General features: G+C 41.9%; 2 protein-coding genes across 4 annotated transcripts; both read left to right on the top strand.

Moving 5' to 3' along the window:
• Nucleotides 1-295: 295 nt before the first annotated feature.
• On the top strand, nucleotides 296-7,169 carry LOC118788716 (interleukin-10 receptor subunit beta-like). 2 transcript variants are annotated; one of them, XM_036544740.1, is made up of 7 exons: nucleotides 296-412; nucleotides 1,595-1,715; nucleotides 3,075-3,244; nucleotides 3,790-3,944; nucleotides 4,305-4,458; nucleotides 4,852-5,006; nucleotides 5,450-7,169. In XM_036544740.1, exons 1-7 carry the CDS (start codon nucleotides 355-357, stop codon nucleotides 5,585-5,587), a joined length of 951 nt encoding a protein of 316 aa, XP_036400633.1. In that variant the 5' UTR covers nucleotides 296-354; the 3' UTR covers nucleotides 5,588-7,169. The 2 variants fall into 2 exon arrangements, with proteins under 2 accessions (XP_036400633.1, XP_036400632.1); XM_036544739.1 differs by having other exon boundaries at nucleotides 1,592-1,715.
• A 2,806-nt stretch (nucleotides 7,170-9,975) lies between these two features.
• Nucleotides 9,976-19,671, top strand: LOC118789526 (interferon alpha/beta receptor 1b-like). 2 transcript variants are annotated; one of them, XM_036545993.1, is made up of 7 exons: nucleotides 9,976-10,147; nucleotides 13,819-13,948; nucleotides 14,343-14,527; nucleotides 14,853-15,004; nucleotides 15,862-16,021; nucleotides 17,950-18,107; nucleotides 18,968-19,671. In XM_036545993.1, exons 1-7 carry the CDS (start codon nucleotides 10,087-10,089, stop codon nucleotides 19,364-19,366), a joined length of 1,245 nt encoding a protein of 414 aa, XP_036401886.1. In that variant the 5' UTR covers nucleotides 9,976-10,086; the 3' UTR covers nucleotides 19,367-19,671. The 2 variants fall into 2 exon arrangements, with proteins under 2 accessions (XP_036401886.1, XP_036401887.1); XM_036545994.1 differs by having other exon boundaries at nucleotides 10,079-10,147; nucleotides 13,757-13,948.
• The last annotated feature ends 2,021 nt before the right edge of the window (nucleotides 19,672-21,692 follow it).

Genomic DNA, 21,692 nt, shown 5'->3' with positions numbered 1-21,692 from the left:
TCTCCGCTTGCCGACGCAGGGAAGTTTTCTCAAAGATAGATTTTCAATAAAAACAAGATATCAAGCTCTCTTTTAGTTTGCAATTAAATCCTGTTTTGCGGCAGAGTTCTCATGTACCGGAACTCTATATTTGGGTCAAATAATAGCAGGCTCCGGAACTCTATAATTGAAGCAAGCCAAACCTGAGTGTACGGTTTCTCCGTGTGTGATGTGTCTGGTTTCGCTTTCCCTGTAAACTCCGCCCACTGTTAAAGTACGTTCAGTTTTCAACGTGTAGCTTATCCTACAAGGAAATAACGCGCAGAGGAACAAGAGACGCGCAGTTGCTGCTGTACCTTGAACTCTTTCCACGGGATGACTTTTACATTTTTGTCAAAAAACTGTTTTCTCCTAGTCCTGTGTACTACCGCAGGTTGGTATTATCCTCTCATTTGGTGTTTACAATTATTTGTTAACTAGTTGCATAAAGTGTTTCTTATGCGATTACACATTCAGGTCAGTTATCAATGGTGAGATCCTGTGAAGTTCAATCGGCATTTTTAAAAATATTTTCCGTATAATTTATTTAATTTCATAGATTACATGAGGATAATTCGATCAAATCAGAAAGTGGTATTGATATTTATAGATATTAATGCCTGCTTGTCTTAAAAGTCTTACTCTGTCGCTGCTGGGAAATCCAAACGTTTCATTGAATATCTTTGACGTCATCTCTGTCAATTCTCGAAATGAAGAAGCTTACCGGTTTTCCCCCCTCACAGTACATATACAGTTTGTTTTGTTTAACTAGTGTTTACCATTGAAGGTTTTTAGATACTTTCATTGAATTTTTTTTTGGTATTGATTTTTTGAACATTACAGTAGTGGACATGTAGTAGTGTAATTAAGGCTGGCATGTGAGAAAAAATGTCAAATGAACACCCTAAAGCAAGGACGCTTGTTCGATCTCTATTCTCTAAAAATCAAACTGTGCTTCTGAAAGCTCAGTTTAAATTTCGGATATAACCAAGTGACAAACAGAAATAAATAACGACGTATTTCTGTTTCTCAATGTGCGCATATTTTTCATTCGCTGTAGATGCAACTATAGCTAATGCAGTTGACAAACTTAAGTTGACAAATACTGAAGACTGAAAATTGATATGTGATTTGGCTTTCCTGTTTCATGTAGGTGTGTCAGACACATGTTAGCAGTGACCTCCTGCATTTTTATTTACAGTTTTAGGGGTACAACATTGTTAACATCGGTGTTCTGCTGATGACATGTATAGCAGCTATGGGATCATGAGCTACCAGTTTAAAATCGATGATTTTTTTTTCCCATTTTCTTGCTCCTGGTCACCAGTAATGCTGTATTCTTGGTCTTAGGATAGGATAGTTCACAGTCTCTCTGGAGGACAGGGGCTCCAATTAAAATAAAGGGGGGGGGGGGGGTCTAGCAGTCTGACAGGAAAGGGCACTTTTGACTTCAACATCAAAAGGACAGGGTCTCAACCCCCCTCTCAAAACCTACTACCTGCCCACCCCCACTCCCCGCCTCACTCATGCCCAGACCTCAGGACATGTTTGACTTTGAGTCCTCATCTTGCAGCAGTGGTGGCCACTGTCCCTGAACCCAAAAATGTAAGGGCGACCTCCATCAACTTCGGTATGGTCCTGGAGTGGGAAGCCCCCCGGGACGCACCTGGCAATCTCACCTACAGTGTGGAATTCTGGTGAGTGAGGATTCACCTGCAGCTTCACAGACAGCACACCTAGCTCCGACCATTCCCAGAAAAACTGCCGCTTAATGCCAGAGCAATGTGATCATGTCACAACATGACTTGGTGGTCGTGTACATCTTTTAAAGCTTTGTGTAAGCATCTTTCCTCTTAAAACGTGCTGTTAAACCACTTGTGCTACCTGTTTTGAAATCTGTGGATTCTTGGAGGTCCTGGAGCAGTTTTGGTGGTATTCCATTTCAAACTGCAAAGCTGTTGACAGGCCTGCGAGGCTTGATGGTGTGTGTTGTTCTGCTTTTCTTCACCTGGCAGGGGCAGCAGGGTTATGTTGCCTGTCGGGTCATCTGAGTAAGATCAGATAGTGAATGGGACTATGAGAAGCAAGGGGAACTTCCTCCTGTTCTGGGAAAGACACACCCACAGAGTATTAATTCACACAGGAGCACAGGCACACATGCACACACTAAAAACAGAAAGCCATAAACACGGAAAGACAGACACACAGATTCACAGCATTCACACACATACTATCACACTCATACGTGGAGGTGTTCTCTCTCTCGCTCCTTCTCTCCCGCTCTGTTTCACTTTCACACATACACACACACATCATTGAAGTCATTCCATTCTCAGACTTTCCAACACAAAGCTCACTCCTCCAATACAGAGAGTGACAAAATGAAAGGTAAACTGCAATGTTCATTTAATCAGTCAGAACCAGAGATGATGTTGTTTCTATAAGAAACCCCGCTCTAGCCCCATCCTGTGGTCAAAACTGTTCTGTCCTGCTTTGAAATCTTACAAGACGCATTTCAATTTTCAGACACTGTGATTTTGGTACTCCCTCAAAAAAGGGACTTACAGCCCAGTACTGCAATAATAATGAGGCAGTGCTGCTTTTGCCCTTAGCGACTGATCCTGAAAAAGACTCGAAGTGTCACACTAAACAGCTGAGGCTGGGATTGGGGGTGTGCAAGATGATCTTAGATCTGCTTAGAGCAGAAAGTACCTGGAGATGAGACAGGCAACAAGAATCCGGCTCTCACATGATGTCCATTTCCTAAATTTAAGCCTGCTATGCAGAAAACACATTGAGCATCTTGCACATTGGATATTAAATAAATATGTATGGCCTGACATTCCAGTAATGAATAAGATCCTTCCATCATCATTCAGAATCAGAGAAAAAAACAGTTTTTCTGCACAGTCAAAAATAGGTAAAGGAATATCATTATCATTGTTGTTATTATTAGATGTACAAGCAGCAGCAGTAGTAACAGTAGTAGTTTTCCACTATTATTATGAATGAATGAATATTATTTTTACTTATTCATTTAGTTGTTGTGTGTGTAGGAGTTATAGCTCTGGTTTCATACCTTGGTGTTCGAACATACACGAAACCAGATGTGACTTCAGTAAGAACCTGAGTGTCTTTGGAGTACACAAGTTCCGAGTGAGGGCAGAGCTACAAGAAGAGACTTCCCCATGGGTGGAGACTCCTGAATTCTCCATAGATAAACACAGTAAGTGAACATTCCACGTGCCTGGAATTCATTGATAATCCTTGATTCTGTTAATCAGAAAAGACCAGTGAAGATCGGGGACTCTCAAAATGCTGTCATTGCTCTTGTAAGAGTAGAGCATTTTAATTTTTTGAAGTATCAACTTTAAACCACAAACCAAAAATTGGATATCATACCATCTTGCCTGGGAATGAGCCCAGGAGTAAGTTAGGACCCTTCCAAACTACCATACTCTTTAATTCCCATAATTTCCTTGAACACATATTGAATTTCTGTTTTTATGAAACAGCCGCAGCCTTGAAGAAAAAACAGCTGTTGTGTGTTGTTTTTAACATTGAATCAGTGAACACTGTCATAGATTAAAAAGCATTTTTTGAGAAGTTCATCTTGTTGAATGGTAGGATGCCTACTGAGATGTGTCTGATTAAAAAAATAAAGGCACACTTGGTCTAGTCATCTACTGCAGTCATTAGGTTAGTGAAATCCTCCAGATGAGTTCCTCCTACTCACTTCCTGTTTCTCACTTCCTGTGGTTCCGTCTGCAGCTCAGATTGGAGCTCCCACTGTAAAGCTGATCTCTAAGGAGGGAGACATAGAGGTAGAAATCCAAGACCCTGACATGAGGAATCAGGAACTCCGTAACGTCTACAGCAGAGTGTCCTACAACATCAGATACTGGAAAGAGGATGAAGCAGATAAGGTAGGACTGATAGTCAGTCTGTCACATTTCTGCAGCCTTGCTCACTGCAGTTCTCACTGAGTTTGGGTAAAATTACACCAAAAATAATTACAGCAAACAAGAATGCTGGGCTTCTTTTACATGCTGCCTGCTATCTTAGGTAGGTGGGACACAGGTGTGCTGCCATTGAGCTTTGCCTCTATTACCCTAGGAAATATTCAGCTGAGTGTATTACAGAACGTGAAGCTGAGCTGTGTTTGTGGGCCTATATAAAGCCTGTGAATATTTTGATTTAATTCAGCCTTTGCAAGCTTCTGTGCCTCGGCGCTGGCTTAACTGACCTTAAGACATTTCTCATGCGCTCTCTCACTCCCCCTGCAGTTCTCTATGCTGAATGACCAGCTGCAGAACAGGGTAGTGCTGCTCCAGCTAGAGCCCTGGACGAGGTACTGTGTGCAGGCTCAGGTCTACATCCTGTACTCAGAGAAGAGAGGAGAATTCAGCAAAGCAGTGTGTGAGACCAGCACCACAGACGGTCAGTTCCCTCATTCTCTTCTACCTCCCCCTCTGTTTTTGGCTGCAACTTATCACAAACAGTCCTCAAAATATTAGGGTTCCTACCTGTCAATCACTCCCTGACTCCCCAAATGACTGAGTGGCCCCCACAGTATTGACACTCTATGTGGCTTTTTGTCACTAGATGTACTAGAGAGCAAGAAGGCCCACATATAACACGAACCTGTATGTTCACATCTTTTGCAGTATATGTGTCTGCTCTGTCATACCATGGTAGATTTCCATATTCTCTGTCTTCTATGGTTTTTGTTGCTCTGAGTACTTCTTGCCCTTGAGAATAAGTCAACGATCAGCTTGCCCATCCCTAGCCCGAACCCTTTTAAATGATGTCCGCCACTGGTTTCTTCTCCAGGGAAGGTGAAGCCGTGGGTGACGGCACTGGTCATGCTGGGCAGTATGGTGGTGGTGATGGGGACGGTGATGGTGATTTTCTTCGCTGCCTTGTACGGCTACAAAGCAATCAAGTTCCTCTACCCCTCCGTGAAACTGCCTGAGCACTTCAAACAGGTCAGTCTTATAATGCGCATGCCTGCATCAGGGTGTATTGCTGGTGGCTTGTGTACTTAAGATGAGGGCGGCAGAGAACTTAACCTGTCAAGTAACTTAACCTGCTTTGCTAGGTGTACTGAAACAATTGTTGAACATTGGACTCAGTGTGGACTCAACAGTGGACTCAGATCCACTGTTACACAGTGTAAATGTTGTAATGTGACTCAATCTTCTACATCTGTTGTTGCTGAAATTATTTAACATAAATTTCACAAATGTACTGTAGTGTTACATCATGAGGCACATTTAAATTGCCGCACTCCATCTTATCTGCTTCTTTGTCATGGTGTGTGTACAGATGCTTGTAACACACAGTATACTGCAGAGGTCTGCTTGATGAGTATTGATTTATTATTATGGAGTGCGTCAACTAATCCACCATTCGCCTCTCTTCCCAACAGTACCTGATTGAGCCTCCCCATTCCTACATCTTCCTGGCCATGCAGAACAGCCCCCAGCCAGAGGAGCAGTGTCATGAGGTCTTCATCGTGTCAGAAGCGACAGAGAGCTCAGCAACAAAGGAAGGAACCCCTCTATAGCCCTGACAGCTACTGTGTAGAGAGAGAGACTCAAGGCTGAAAAGGAGGGAGACAGGGACTGGAGTGGAATGAGGAGAAACAGACCAGAGAGGGGCGGCCTTAAAGTGTGTTGGGTAGGGCTGAAATGGATGGGGGCGGGGCTGAAACGAAGAGAGGCAGGGCTCAAAGGGAGAGCAGCAGGAATGAGGAATGAGGAGAGGAAGGAGGGGTAGGGGTATGTGGTAAAGCATTAGGACAGCCTTACCTTTACCAGCCTGCAAAATACACAAATGGACTTCACTGTTTTGAACTGTACAGATATATGCACTGTCTGTATAACTGCATTGGAAAAGCACCTGGATGCTGTTTACAAGATAGTGTGTGTGTGTGTGTGTGTATGTGTGTATGTGCGTGTGTGTGTGTGTGTGTGTGTGTGTGTGTGTCTATGTGTGTGTTTATGTATTCCTCTCCCAGCTGTTCAGCTGGATGTTCTTATTATTATTAGAATTAAACGTGGAATTGATTGACTTTTGTTGCTGGTTACTGCAACACTCAACCAAACCTCACTGCCTTGATTCTGTCCTGATGTCTTTAGGTTATGGGTTCTTCATTATTTTGTCCAAATACAAAACCCACACGGTACCTCTTTCCACCCTGTGGTTTCCTCTTCCATTGCCAACCTGAATGACATGTCTACTCTGTCTTGGGCTGGCCCCACCCCTCCTTGGCCCTCTTCCTATCACCTGGGCCAAAACACTTTAATCGACAGGCAGACAAACTGGACCCTTGCAATGGGTGTCACAATGGGTGTTAATTACATTACATTCATTTAACATAGTGTAAGTGTAATGTGACGACACACTGCACTGGTGCACTGGGACACCATGTCTGCACTAACACAGATGGGCTAAAGATCAGTCAGAGTAACCCAGGTAAAAACATCCATTGATGTAGAAGCCCTGTCAGAGTGTCCCAGCCATGTGTTTCTCTGAACCCATGGCCCTGATGGGACACCAAAAGGGGTATAGGTAGTACACACAGGTGTGCTTTATGCAAAGTGGTTTTCCTAATACTGTTGAACAGAGTAGAATGAACACCCATTCAGAATGAGGAAACCGGTGTGTCGGTGCTGCTGTCATTCCAGGACGTGCATCATGTTCTTGTAGTTAACTAAGATATGTCCACCATAATACAAGGAAGTGCTGAGGGATGTTTTTGTAAGGAAAATGCAAAACCTGCTTCAGTGTTCTTGGATGGTCACCTAATACAGTCAAAACTAACTCAATTATCAAGGGGGGTTAGAGACAAAGGGAATTGATTGGCATGCCTTAACAATTGTTAAGGCATGCCAATCATAACAATGACCATTTGGTTGCCTTCCACACCACACCCTTTGTTCCTGTATGAGGTGCGATACCCCTGTCCGTTATCATGAGCAGGATGAAGGAGGAGACTCTGTGGAGCCTCGAAAACCTTACACATGTAAATGTGCATTTGTTTCTCTGCCACCCAATCAGGGACAGGAACCTGCTTGTTATTTCAGCATTCTGTTTCAGGTTTGGGTATAAAAGCTTGCACCCAAACAACATCATTTTGTAATTGATCTGCCTTGCTTTTAAATGATATGTTGCATACTGCAATTAAACACTAGTTTTTGCTTTGTTATTAAATTACTATTAACCTGAACTTTGGAACTACGAGTCTTACTTCACAAGAAGGAAAAATCCCTACATTTTCCTGACACACCAGATATGAACATATAAGTAAAGATGAAACTTTCAACATTAATTCTATCATGTTGCATTGTGGCACAAAATCACTATCTAGAACTTTCTCCACTGTTATCCCCTGATGGTGAAGTGAACTTCCACACTACATCCGCTCTGCGTCTCTATGTCTTCAAGAAACATCTGAAGGCGCAGTGCTCCTGCTCTCACCTGAGCACCTGAAACACTACCACCTAATGTCTCATGTCTCAAACTATTAAAAAAATGTAATCTAATGGTTTAACACACGTGTTATCTCTACCAGCTAGCTTGTACCTTGTCTGGGCAACCACTGAAACCTGGTCATGCAGCGTTTCTAATATTGTTGACTCTATTATTATGGTTTTGTGGTATTATGGTATGGTTTTGACTATTGTATGGTTTTTCACTTGAGTTGTACTCTGCCTCACTTGTCAGTCACTTTGGATAAAAGCATCTGCCAAATGAATAAATGTAAATGTAATGTAAATCAATTTAGACAAATTGATGATTTATTACAGGGGTGTGGAAATATTGTTTATGTATTCACTTTATATGTTTTTATTTAATATGACTTGCCTTGTAAGTGGCCATAGGAAGGCAGTTTTACATATACAGAAAGACAGAAATCAGTATGTCTAAAAGCACTACAGTGTACAGTAGGCATCTCTAGCAATTTGTCAGTGGAAAGGCTGAGACAGAAGTTGAGGCTAGTCATTTTATTAAGAGTGTAGTCAATACAAACAACCTTGCATTGATAAGATGAAGGATGTTTCTGAGGGGCAGTCCTTCCTTGTCTGCACACAGAATTGCCCAATAAACCATGGAAATATCTTCTGTTGATTTTTTCTTTGGTTTCTCCTAAGCTGTCTCTGCCAATCATCCACTGGCACTGTCTCCACCCCTTCAGTTGTGGACTCTCAGTCTTTTTCAGGTCATTATTTTTCCTACAAGAATTCAAGAATTGAGAAAAATGTCATTCCATTGGGATATTATGTAAGACATATAGCAACTATAGATATTTAAGGTTATTTCTGTTATTATTTTTATTCACGATTACGTAAGACTGCAAAAAATTGTAGAATGAATAGCTAAAAATGAAAAATGAAAAGCTAAAATAAACTTTATATTTTTCCACAGTGGTGATAGTTAAAATGATCACATAACCTGAAGTTTGGCCTTCAACAGTTTTTGGGTCCTACTTTATAGTATATTGCTGAAGGAGAATCGGCACACCTCCTGCACAGAGGGCCAATGGTATCGGTCACTGGGTCTGTGACTGAACCACTCCCCAAATTTGCTGACTTTTTTCTTTTAGACACAGATCCATCACCATCCTCATGCGTAGGATATTTTGAATTCCTTAAATAACTGCACTGCAGCATTGTATTTCTGGAAGGGTTTGATGGTGAAAGCTGTAATAAGGAAACTAAGCAATAGAAAACATGCTTGTTTCATTTTCCTTCTTAGTACAATATCCTGATATTTAAATAGCCCTAGTACCGTTCTTTTTGGCCTTATAGTCAGTGCTCTTATCAGTATTCCCAAACCTCTTTAGGCTACGTACAATTAAGACTATTATGGTAATAAAGAGTTAAGGTTAGTTATTCCTCAAGCAATATGCATCCTGTGCAATATGTACAGAGTTAGAACAAAAGCTTTTCATTTTTCTAATTTCATTGTTGTTGATTCCAGGTATCATGAAATCTATAGAAACATACTAGACCACCATGGATTTTAATGTCATTAGACATAATGTTTGAACATTCCAATTTCAGTATTCCCTTTTATCACACCACTGAATGCAGAGGTAAAGTCACAGAAGAGGGGTAACACAAAAGCAAAAGCTAACCTCATACAGGACAATTTAACTTTGCTCACAAGACAAATATTGTCCATTCACACAGCATTGCACAACAGCCCACTTGGACAACTTGCAACCTTCAGGAAACAAAGCCAAATCCTCTATCAATTGACCAACATGAATGACGTGAACCAGTCAAAAGTGTTTGCTGTCCATATGATAACACTCTGTGACTGTTTCAGATCAAAGTCACTCTGGTCATACGTTCAAGCTCAGTCACTACTATCAATAAGACCTTTAGCCAAAGCTGTCTGTTGATAGGCGTTACTTTCAATTAAGATGAGGTGACCTAGTGCAAGTGTAGAGAGGCTCTTTGTTTATGCAGGACGTGTCAGTTTATAATATGATTGGCTAGAGGAACACAAAACAGCATACACAGCATAGCGCTCCTTTAGGTTTTCCAATGAATATAATGTGGCATATTTTGATTTTTTATTTCCTGGAAAGTAGTCGTGGTTTATAAGACGGTGGTTTTTATCTATTGCTAGGGTAATTCCTGGTAGCAATGAGCCTTGAATTATTTGTGGAAGTGCGTCCACGCTGTCTGGAAAAACTGTGTTTGGCCCTGCCTCTACATCTTCAAAGATTCAATAGTTTATTAATCATTTGGAGGCTTTAAGTCTAAAATTGTTCTCTTTCACAATTTCAGAAGTGCGTTGTCACATTGTTTTTCTATAAATAGATGCACACGATGACTGTAACCAGTAAACTGGAATAATTTGACGTAAACCAACATTCCTGTGATATTTGTCGACACTCCCTAAAGCGCCAACGCATTTTAATCTCTGGCATGAGGAACACCTTGCGCACTGTAGATAGCAGTTGCGTAGAGAGTAGTATACTGCAGAGCCGGAAGACCTTATATTTTTATTGTAATATATGAAGAAAATGTCTCAACTGCTCCATAAAATATGATTGTGATCTTCACGTTTTCTTTCATGATCCTTTCGTTTCTGGCACACGTACACAAAGGTAAGCCATGGTGTTATTTGTTGTTATCAAAATAAAATTCTATAACTCACTCGGTGGCTCTGAATGCAGAATGCAGAATTGAACTTTGTATCATCCGACAATGCACCCGAGATAGCTATATTGTGAAACACTGTACGATGTGCCGGTTTGACGATTTTCTGTCAAAACTGAAAATCCAAACGTAAGGCATTCACATTTATTTTCCTTTAAGGATCACAATACCGTTGACCTTACATTAGGGGTTAATAATTTTACGGACGCTGGCCAGCGTACATAAAAAGTCGATATGGAGCTCATAGCTTTAACAGGCCTATTCATTGTCATCTAGTGTATGTTGATATCATAAACGGAATGTTTTCCAGGAAGAATCTTTTGTCACTATCTTGTCGACTTTCCATTGAGCCATTTTAAAAAAGACCCTGGAATTATTTGCTGTCGAATTGTGTGTTTGTCAACCGAAACAACCGAGACAACCGAGACAGAGCGCATTTGGGCCACGCCCACACCGTGGGGGAAAACAACAGTGCATTTTCCATCGGTTTGCATTGCAGCGTTCTCTTTATTGTATTTAAACTAAAATCGTGACCATGCCAAAAAGCTGTTGCGTGGTGAGTTGCACGGCAAATAAGATAACTAACCCTGATTTAGCTTTTACAGGATTCCAAGACGCAAAACGAGTATTCTTAGCACACTGGAGAATCCATAATTGTAAATAGCAGGCCCATGAATGCCCCCAGTTTATCTTTCCAATTGAGCATTTACATGCAGGCTGATACTGGCTTAGCTGGAGTCCACAGTACAGGTGATAGGCTGGTATTCCTGCACTTACTTATTGTTTTTCTTGCATCTATATTTATAAATATTGAACTATAGGTAATAGGCAGAAAAAACTTGTTGGACTCTGCTTATAGATGTCAAAGCACCACTTTGAAGCATGTAGATAGTGGTTTACCTGTTGTCTGAATTTATAAACATTTGTGTCACCATTTTTTGTTCCTGTGAACATACATCATTATATTTCTGTTTCTAACAGGAACAAGTAGAAAATGTACAAATAATATTTGTGATAAACCTTGCTACTGTATGTATAGTTATTTCAATGATATCCAGAAGTTTGATGGTCTGCATACTTAGCGTATTGTACACAGAAAATATGAAAGGTAATTATTTGTAAGCACATGTATTCTCTTTACCACTGTTGTTATGTCTTGGTTTTAGTCTCCAGGATTTGACTTGGCATGGGATATGTCAACAAACATGAAAATAAACTTTTAAATAGGCCTAATCTTAAACCAGAGCTGTCAAGATCTTCAGGCTGAAGTGCCATTGAAGTAGGCTTTCAGAGGGAAGCTTATCTTGTCCGATCATAAGTCATGGTTTAAATTTGCATGTGATATTTGTTTTCATGGGGTGATAATCGCTGCAGCTCTTGTGCATCTGGTCGCAGATTGACGCAAGAGCTTCCTCACGGTTAATACAGCGGGAAAGCTTTCAGGAAATGGTAGCTGAACACATCCGAAATTTCGATGGCATAAGGGTCAAAGAACTAGATTGCTGTCGCAACAGATGTGCTTGTACATAAGTCTGCTTGAAAACAGGAGTGTGCTTGTACATAAGTCTGCTTGAAAACATTTCCATTAATACTGTTGGTCAACAGCGACACTTTCCTGTGACCCCTTACTGTACCTCAACCACAGTAAATGTAAACTTCACTTTAGGAAGAGGAATTGGGCATCAGTGTGCACAGACATCTTAGACACCCTTGGACACTGTCACTGGATGAAATGCTTAGTGGGTAACTGGTTTACTTGTGTTAGTTATGTTTCTTATTTCAGTACATGTATCTATCTATAGAAGTGGATTATGTGTCAGGTGTGTAAAGATACCCTCAGTAAGTGAGCCTTAAGTGGGTATCTGATGTAAGCAGGTAGCTATAAACATTGATTCTAAACAAAACTTAGAGAGGGGAAATACTGCAACCAAACCAAAATACCGGGTTCATTAATTAGCCTAGTGCCTGTACCCAGCTAGCCAATGGTGTCCTTAGCTAACTGGTGTAGTTCCTGTAGTAATTACAAAAAAAGAAAGAATATTACAATTAAAATGAGTTGTAGAGAAGCCAGCTGGTGTTTCACACAAAGCCACCAGAAAGAGCAAATTTATGGAAATAAATAATTTATTTTGGTAACCAGCAAATACAGGAGCCAGCTTAAGCAAACTGCCAGCTCACAAACCAAGTCAGCATCTTCTCTAATGGCACACACTTTTATTTAACCACTCCTTAATTAGTGAGGTGGAGCCGGTGGTAGTCAGGCAGCAGTGTAGCATACTGGTTAAGGAGCAGGACTTGTAACCAAAAGGTTGCCGGTTCGATTCCCTGCTGGGGTACTGCTGTTGTTCTCTTGGGCAAGGTGCTTAACCCATGTTTGCCTCAGTAAATATCCACTTATATAAATGGATAACATTGTAAAAAAAACTGTAACTGATGTAAGTCACTCTGGATAAGAGTGTCTGCTCAATGTAATGAGCCAGTTAAGCAGGTGCTTATTGAAAGGTAGCAATTGAGAATGACACGCATGCGTAGACACACATTTAAGTTGATGTGTTTAATTAAATGAAGTTAATTAAACAATTAAACAAACAGTGCCAGGGTACAAGTGAAGGCTCCCACATATGATGTTTTTCCTTTTGCTTCCAATGAATGCATTGCTTAATAAGAATAAGGTAAATTAATGGCTTGCAAGCTGTCAAAAATGCATAAACTGTCATGAAAAATTTCTCAAATTTTCTCAAAATCAAAACCTTGCCTTGCACCTGTGTGAATGTTAGGATCTATCTACCGATCTGACACTGAGAGGGACGACAGAGAGCTCAAGAGAAAGAGGAAGAGAAAGAAAGACAAAGAGGCGGAGAGGGAAAGAGAGAGAGATGAGACTGAGTGACACGGGGAGAGTGACTGTGTTAACCCGAACCGCAACCACGTGAAGATGCGGTGTGTTCGGGTTTCGCTCACTCGGCCTCTTAGGGGAACTGTCCCTTTTAAGAAGAGCATGTTTCCATCCCAGGCTTCCTGTTATTGTGCTGTATAAATAGTGATCGCGTGCTTGACAGATGAAGAACATTTTTTTTACTCAGCTCCCTTTTTTGTGGTTGTCATTTTTAAGCACATCATCGGTTCCTGTGCGTACTTTGCAACTCTGACGTGTAAGAGCAGGCCCTGCCTTTTGAGAACATTTCACAAAAGTAATATAACAGCCCAAAGTGTGATGAGACTGGTTATGTACAACGCACAGTCTGTACATAATAGTATATTAACAGAGTGTATATATTCAGTCATTCAATTGATAATATAGTGGCTTTATGAAAGAAAAACTGCCTTTCATCAAATTGCCTTGAGCCTAGGAGAACTAAGCCCCATGTTCTTATGATATGTTAGTGAGACTATTGTGGCTACATTTCCCTTTATCTGTGTTCTGACTAAAACCACCTTTCTTGTCTCTGGAGCCACATAGTGGAACTGTCAGGAGTAACCTTTTGGAACCTGTTTGCATTCATATTATTTATGTTTTTTTTTTTTCTTTTCAATTTTGCTCATGTGGCTTTATCCAGAGCTGCTACCAACATCGAAATGTGCAGGTCCTGTCATGTCCTGTCCTCTCCTGCCGTTCCAGTGTCTGCCGTCCTGCCCAGCCCACAGAACCTGACTCTGCAGACCCTCAACACCCAGTACATCCTGAGATGGCAGTGGGACCAGGGGCTCTGTGGGAATCAAGGGGCCACCTTCACCGCTCAGTACCTGGCGTAAGCGATTAGCTCTCTGCGACCACCTACAATCTACCCTGTGCGCACACACACAGCTGCAAGCATACACAACAGATTCCTTCATGGTCCCGTGTGTGTGTGTATGTTTCTGTGTGTGTGAAAGAGAGAGAGAGAGAGAGACAGAATGAGGAGAAGCATATTCCCCCTGGCTCTGGTCATAGTAAAGCCTTTAAAAACAATTCACCCACTGCTCACCTGTGTGTGTGGCCCTCAATGGTGCAGAGATGGATTGTGGGTAAAGACCCTGCACTAGACTGGTAATCCATTCAGCAATGTACTGGTACATCAAGCTGTTTGAAAACATCTTCATTTATGCTGTTGATCATGTGATCATTCATTATGCCAATGACCCCTTGCTATCTCTCACCCACAGTAAATATAAACTGCATTATAAAAAGAGGAACTGGGAATCGGTGTGTACAAATACCTTGGACAACCAGTGTGACTTCACCGGCAGTAATCTGCACTACCTGGGGATCTACATGCTTCGGGTTCGAGCCAGGTGTGCTGGGAAGAACTCAGAGTGGGTCCAAATAGAATTCTGCCCAGACAGGCATGGTAAGTTTGTGTGTACATACACACAATACACACACACACACACACACACACACTGACACACACACACACACACACACACACACACACACGCACACACATGAATATATATAAAATAAAATACTATAGATTATTGCATACAGTATTTTTTATTAATTTGTAGAAAGGTTCCTTTTGTGTTTCTGTGATTTAGGTTGTTGACACTGATTTTTGCAGAACATGTGCTGAATTTCTGGCTCTAACTGAGAGCAAGTCATTTTCTGTTTTACAAGTCATTGTATTTAAAACATTATGAATTCATAATAGTATGACTTGTGTGTCTCCCCAGCTAACCTGGGCCCCCCCTCCAAAGTGGAGGCGACCCCTGGGATTTGCCTTCTGGAAGTGCAGATTTCCGACCCTCTGACCAGTACAAGTGGATCCATGAAGGAGATTTACCCAGACATGTACTACCGTATCATGTACTGGAAATACTCTAAGGTTAGTCCTCAGTAATCACTGAAATAAGTATCACAAAGTAGCAGTTATGAAACAGGGCTTGTAACCAGAAGGATGCAGGCTTGATTACTACTGGGGCAGTGCTGTTGAGCCCAAAAGGCGTTAAGAACTGCAGTAATAAATAAATATGTTGGTTTTTCTGTGTAGACTGTACATCAGATAACATCAACATGCTTTATTAATGAGACTGGTGCTGATAGTGCTGACACTGAGGGCTTTGCTTTTGACGTGTGGGAGATTTCCACATGCAGGCTTTACATTAATATTTTTACTGTCAACTTTTCCTCCTCCCACATGAATAATGCAGCAACCATTAGACACCTGGAGGGTGTTTCCGCTCTGCAACCATAGTCAGGTGCCAAAAAAGTTAACCACAAGCTCTAAAAACCTACCCACAGTGCTTTCGCAGTCATGGGACAGGACAAGACATGCAGTGGTCTTCATTCAGCGTTGTGCCAGTGTAATTTTCCATGACCCACTGATCAGCAGCTCCTCTGTAAAAGCAAGAGATTATACTGTGGCAAAAGAAGCAGAAACTCCCTTCATCATTTAGGGGTTAACTTTACTGAGTTTTTATTGCACGTTTCCCCCCGATTAGCAAGGAAGGTCAATAGGGAGCTCATTGTTGCTGCACGGCCCTCGTCTTTTTTATTGTTTGCAAATGCACAAAGAGGGGCCTTCTGCTGGCCAAACAGCACCACTTCGAAAAGGAACATGGCTCTTTTAGTAGTTTTTCCCATCCAAGCACTGCAATGCCTAGCTGTGCACAGCCATGCTTAGCTGTGGAGAAACGCAGGCTCCCAGAGAAATTCATTAACGTTTCGGTTGTTCCCTTGCAGAGTTCAGTGAAGTCTTATGAACATATAGAGACGAGCAACAAACTGGTTACTCTGACGAAACTGGAGCCCTGGACGATGTACTGCATAAGAGTGCAGTCGCGCTACGATTTCTACAAAAAGGCCAGCCATTTCAGTCCCACACAGTGCCAGCAGACCACAGGTAAAGAACCCTCCTATGTTTGCACCACATAGCCGCCTCATACATTCCGCTCCCAGGACTCCCTGGAAAGACAATGAGAGGGTTTTCTTGGGCGAAATAAATGAAATGAATGAAGAAAGAAACCATCCTTACAATGGGTTTCATCCCTACGACTTCCCCAGGGACCAAATCAATGCAAACAGGCAGGTGACACCTAACAGACTGCTTAGTGGTGCTGTCAGTTGCTCAATGATTTGAACCAATAGCATGGTTTTAATCTTCATAGCAAAAATTTTCAATTGGTCGAAGCAATTGAAGGTAGAGATTGCGGGTCAGAAAGTGAGGTTTCGGCAGGTTGATTTGGTTAAAGCACTCGTTCCAAGCACAAGATAAGCCTTGCCATGCAGAACATAATCGGCACTATACCGCCAACGCAGCGTGGATTAGATCAGACAGGGTCCCCTCTGCACACCACTTAATAGCGCCCTCTAGCAACCTGAGCGTCTTTGAGTTGCTCTGAAGACATCAGTGGGGGATGCACCTTTCTGTTCTGCTCTCTCCTGTGGTATAGTCTGGCTGCGTGTGAGTGTATTGTGTTAGCGCTGCTGTGAAAGCACAAAGGATGTCGCAATGACACAGTCTTAACATGCTCATTTTGTGATTCCAGCCGTGGTGGAAACAAGGGAGAATATGGCCACCCAGAGAGGAGCACCCATAGATTTAGGATCAGACCTCAGAGGTTCTCTGCAGCACAATTATCATTTAATGCTTCTAATTTGAGCTTGAAATTAATGTTAAACTCCCTTGTGGACAAATATTTAGCTTTAGATGGTATTAGAAAATATAAAAAAGAATATATTATTAGGAAACAAAACCCATGAAATGTGTTTGTGAGAATTTACACATCACTAATTGCATGGCCCTTGCAATGCAGGAGCAGTTTGATTTAAGATTAGCAAAATTGTTCCATTAGATGAACAGAGCATTTTTTGCTATGCTCTAAGGTCTGTAGCCGGAATTCATCTCTTAGATCTTAAGGGCAGATTGCGAGAGGGCATTCAGTTTTAGACCTTGATCTCAAAGCGTGGCCAGTGAACAGATTCTGACAGAAGTGCAGAAGTGTTTGATCTTGGCTGTTCCTCTTAAGCCAACATTCTGCATAAGGTTATCTAAATGTTAATGTCCTCATGTCAAACATGCAGCCTGATATGCAGCCTGTACATTAAATATATACATTTTGTATACACATAGTCAAAACATGAGGATATCTCCACTTGTCCATTTTATTTCAGATGTTGTTTCCCCCTTACCCATCAAACATTGGTCATGTGATTGCCCCCTTCTGTTGCCAAGCAACAACTCCCAGTGGACCTCTGTGGGCTGTCTGAACCTCAGAACCCATAGTTACAGAAGCACTGAGGTTAGCAAGGTCTTAACACGTTACCCATGAATGTTTAAAGGGAAGTCTGATCCCCATGGTGTAAAAACACTTGCAGGGTAACCACAGCCGTGCGGCTAGCTTCCCATTTCCCACAGGAGGAGGACTGTGTGCTCTTCCTCCTTCACAGCCGCATAACAGACACACTTTTCATGATTTTTTTTTTCATTTTCATTTTCATTTTTATCTGAAAATGAACACTTTAATGTGCAGTAGGAATGTAGAGACTGTTTCTTTTCATTAAGAAATGATTAGAGTACTGCATGGTGTCACATTCTTTTGTGAACTACATGTGGACTAAATGTTGTGGTATGAATAGTGCGTTTGTGATTTGTGTGTGTGTGTGTGTGTGTGTGTGAGAGAGAGAGAAAGAGAGATTGCACATGTGCTTAATATATACCACAGTGCTGTCTATTTTTCCCCTTGTATTGGCTTTTACTTGATTCAGCTGTAGCATGCTCAACCAAAAATTCTGTTAATTTATGTGTGTGTGTGTGTGTGTGTGTCTCAGGTCAGACCCCCTTCTGGCAGATCTTCCTGTGGTTCCTGGCTTCGCTAGTGCTGTGCTTTCTGGGGGTGCTGCTCCCTTCCTATGTGTTCCTCAGATCGTACCGAGTGATCAAGGCAACCTTCTTCCCCTCATACCAGCTCCCGTCCAACATACAGGAGGTAAGGATGCTCTTTGGGGTGGAGGTGTCACAGCCAGAATGCTGACAGATACGATGCGCGGGTATGCTAACTTTATACAGGGGTGGGGAAATACCAATGCAGTTTGTTGGCTAGCGTACACTGTAGGAGATAGGCTCTTCCCCCACATTAAGTCCGTATTGGTGAACATAGAGCAGGCGTCCATACCAAACCCGGCATACAAGCAAGGCCATTTCTGGCTTAGCAATGGTTGATCTGGCAGCAGAGGGCACAATTACCTTGAGGTCTCAAAAGACATTTTCTCGAACATTTTCTCTGCATACATAAACATGGTGTTCTGCACTGAATAGTGTTTGAACAGGTCATTCAGGCTGGAAACTCAGGAATGAAGAATAATTGGCTTTGTTGGACAGTTTTGAGCATTTGAAGTAAAGCCAACTGCCCACAGGTGCAGAGGCAGTCAATCTAAACATCGTCAAATCAGAAAATTTCAGAATGGAATATACTGAGTTTCTCAGTGCCATCCTATCCAAATGTACAAATGAGCCCCAGTCACTTCGACAGTGTGTTACCACTTCTGACCCTCATCAGTATGTTTTGATGATTTAGTTATGTTGACCAGTAAAGGTTGGGAACCCAGACTGGTAGATCAAATTGACTTTGTTCTGCCAGTGACAGGGGTGGGTAGTCCAAAAATACTCTTTTTGCCACATTGCTTTTCCACAGATTTCAGTGTTTATTGTTTATATAATGACATAAATCATATTCTCTCAAGTCTTTAAAACACATCTGGCATAATCTCATGCTAGCTTTACCTCATGACTAATATGTCTCTGTCTCTTCTTTTCTTTATTGGTTTGCTCCACCCTTCCCCCGGTCAGTACCTTTGTGACTCGTCCCCTGGCTCAGACCGGCCCCGGCTGCTGACACCGGAGTCAGAGGTGGAGGTCTGCTGTGAGAGGCTGGACGTGTGTCCCGTGGTGGTCCTCCCTGAAATCCACGCCCCGCCCGACCCCCCAAAGTCGGAGCAGGACACCGCCAGACACAGCCGGCAGGGCAGCGGAGACTCGGGGGTGTACTCGGAGGAGGGGTCGGGGCAGCTGGGCACCGTGGCGACGGCAGGCTCCAAGCGGGCCTCGGTGCAGGTGAAGATGGTGGAGATGGGGACAGACCCTGGATCAGAGAGGCTCATCAGCACCTCCTGTGGCCCCAGTTTGAAGTCTCACACCCCTCACCCAAGCTCTTGGGCTGGCGAGAGTGTTATAGAGGAGTGTGTCTGAAGAGTTCCCCTGTCTCAGAGACTGGAGGGAGCAGGTAGAACAAGCATCCTGTCCTCTGTGACTACCACAGTGTCTTGTTTGCCTTGCTCAGAGGAAAAATGGACAGGTGGTCCGTCAGTAAGGCCGTCTGCTCTGTAATAATCGCAATCTTAAATTGCCATCGGATGATACTGCTGACTGTTTGCTTGTCTCGTGTGGTATCGTGCCATGCCAGTCATGGGACAGGTATGCTAATCTAGTGCTGTGTGTAGTTCTTGGACAGGAGATAACAGGGTATTGTGTGCAATATATGTGTGTGTGTGTGTGTGTGTGTGTGTGTGTGTGTGTGTCATTTTGTTTCCCTGTGTCTCTTTAGGAAACAGGAGAGGCTGGAAAGAGTGAGAAACAGATGAGAACCAAGGGTCCGCTTTGTCGTTCTATGTATCAGGGGAAAGAGAAAGAGCCAGTAGTGTGTGGCCCATTGTGTCTATGTGTCAGTACATCTGTGCATTTCTGTTTGGAAGCACTTAGGAGGATGCACATCCATCCAGACTGCTCTGTCAGTTAGGATCACGTTGTGCAAATCTAAGATGAAGTTTGATCAAACTGCTAGGTCCGTGCCTACTCGTATGAGCGTATGGAGTTGTAACACATGTGGAATGGTGTGATTTAGGGCTCAGAGTCTGCGTCTCTGCTTATGATTCTTATAGAATCCTGAAGTAAACTCATGAGTCCCAGTGCACTGCGTGCTTAGCTATCGTGTTTTTCTCTTTTTTTTTTCATTGTGTGTCACCTGAGTTGCAGGTGCACGTTAGAATACTGGAAGGAAAACTTGAATGGCTTAAAAAAGAAGTGAATTCTGGTTGGTGTGTGTCTTTTTTTTACCCTCGTCCTTTACAGATCTCTCTCTTCCTCTTTTTAATTGTGTTGTCCTTAGAAGTGAAAATGTGTGCTTTTTTTATGGTGCCCAACATCACACCCTCCTTCGTAATATTTTCACCTGAACTCAATTTCAAGTAAAAAAAAAAAACTATGATAACACTGTGTGTGGATCAGTTAGTTAAACTGCATTGTGAACTCGCATTGTAACCCCCGTCAGAGCGTGTAACTGCTGTGGCTTACAGTACGTATGTGTGTTATCTTGTACTAAGCTTCCCACATTTTCCATGTGTAAAAGCAGTGTGGCCGATTGATTAAGGAGCAAAGCATAAAACCACACGGCTGTAGGTTTAAGCCCCAGGGGGGGCACTTCACTTCTCTCACCCTTGAGCGAGGTACTTCATATGAAATTTTGCAGTAAATATCTGGCTACATAAACTGAAAATATAAGCTCTGTAAGTTAACCTTAATGAGGACGTCTAATGAGCAAATAAATAAGAAGCTATATAATATGCACTTTTAGAAGTTATGTACTGTTTGTTAAAAAAGGCCACAGACCAGCATCGCTGGTTAATTCCTTAAGGCGTGCATAGGTGAAGTTTGGGATATATTGTCCGTTGTCATGATTACTAAGAAACAACAGGTAATGTTCAGCTAATTTTATTTGCACTGAATGTTAGATAAATATGTACAAGGTGTATGTAACTTATATTTCTTGAAAAAACAGCTTTTCCTTGCTGGGCACCATCGGTGCAAGTGTGTATTGCTGAAGGTTTTCATTGGAGGCAATTAACGTTGAATGTTAGTGATGTTTTATGGTGAGATCTTGCTTTCATCCCATTATACAGCAGAGGTCTTCAGTGAATCAGTACACAACTATTTAAATTATGTTGGAAAAGCCATTCAGATCAAACTCAATGTGTAATGTATGTACAATACAAGTGAGTATTGTACCTCACTTGTAAGTCACTTTGGATAAAAGCATCTGTCAAATGAATAATTGTGATGTACATTGTAATGTAGTGTTATATAATGTGTCAATGAAGGGCCTACAGTACAGTGTACAGTGTATGTACAGTGTATACATAAATATCATTACATACCCTAAAATGTGATATTGTCTGCAATTAAATACATAACGTGCAAGATTATGTTGTCCAGTTGATTACTTTGTTTTGGTCATGAGCTACTTGATTTTTACATGGTAATGCAGCTCAGCTGTTCTATTTTAATCTTTTAGTGACACATCTCATGCTCTCTGTCAGGAGCATCAATATGGACGGAGGGTGTTTAACAGGTATTAAGCAACTGCACAGAGGTTAATGTTTGTATTTAATGCTTACATCAAGTCAGAAGAATTTTACTATGCAATCAAGGGTTCTGCTACTTTTGGCCTTGATACTCACAGGTGATCGTTCTGTGTGAAATGTAAGGGCCTTTTTCAGTTTGAATCTAAAAGACAGTAATA

Source organism: Megalops cyprinoides, chromosome 14, assembly GCF_013368585.1.
Source record: "Megalops cyprinoides isolate fMegCyp1 chromosome 14, fMegCyp1.pri, whole genome shotgun sequence".
Classification (NCBI taxonomy): domain Eukaryota; kingdom Metazoa; phylum Chordata; class Actinopteri; order Elopiformes; family Megalopidae; genus Megalops; species Megalops cyprinoides.
This window is presented reverse-complemented; position numbering and strand designations above follow the sequence as displayed.

Coding starts and splice junctions, on each gene's coding strand:
- LOC118788716 (XM_036544739.1), top strand. CDS start 355: ATGACTTTTACATTTTTGTCAAAAAACTGTTTTCTCCTAGTCCTGTGT. Junction 413..1,591: donor AGTCCTGTGTACTACCGCAG/GTTGGTATTATC, acceptor CTCATCTTGCAG/CAGTGGTGGCCACTGTCCCT. Junction 4,459..4,851: donor TGAGACCAGCACCACAGACG/GTCAGTTCCCTC, acceptor TTTCTTCTCCAG/GGAAGGTGAAGCCGTGGGTG.
- LOC118789526 (XM_036545993.1), top strand. CDS start 10,087: ATGATTGTGATCTTCACGTTTTCTTTCATGATCCTTTCGTTTCTGGCA. Junction 10,148..13,818: donor TCTGGCACACGTACACAAAG/GTAAGCCATGGT, acceptor CTGCCGTTCCAG/TGTCTGCCGTCCTGCCCAGC. Junction 13,949..14,342: donor TTCACCGCTCAGTACCTGGC/GTAAGCGATTAG, acceptor TCTCACCCACAG/TAAATATAAACTGCATTATA.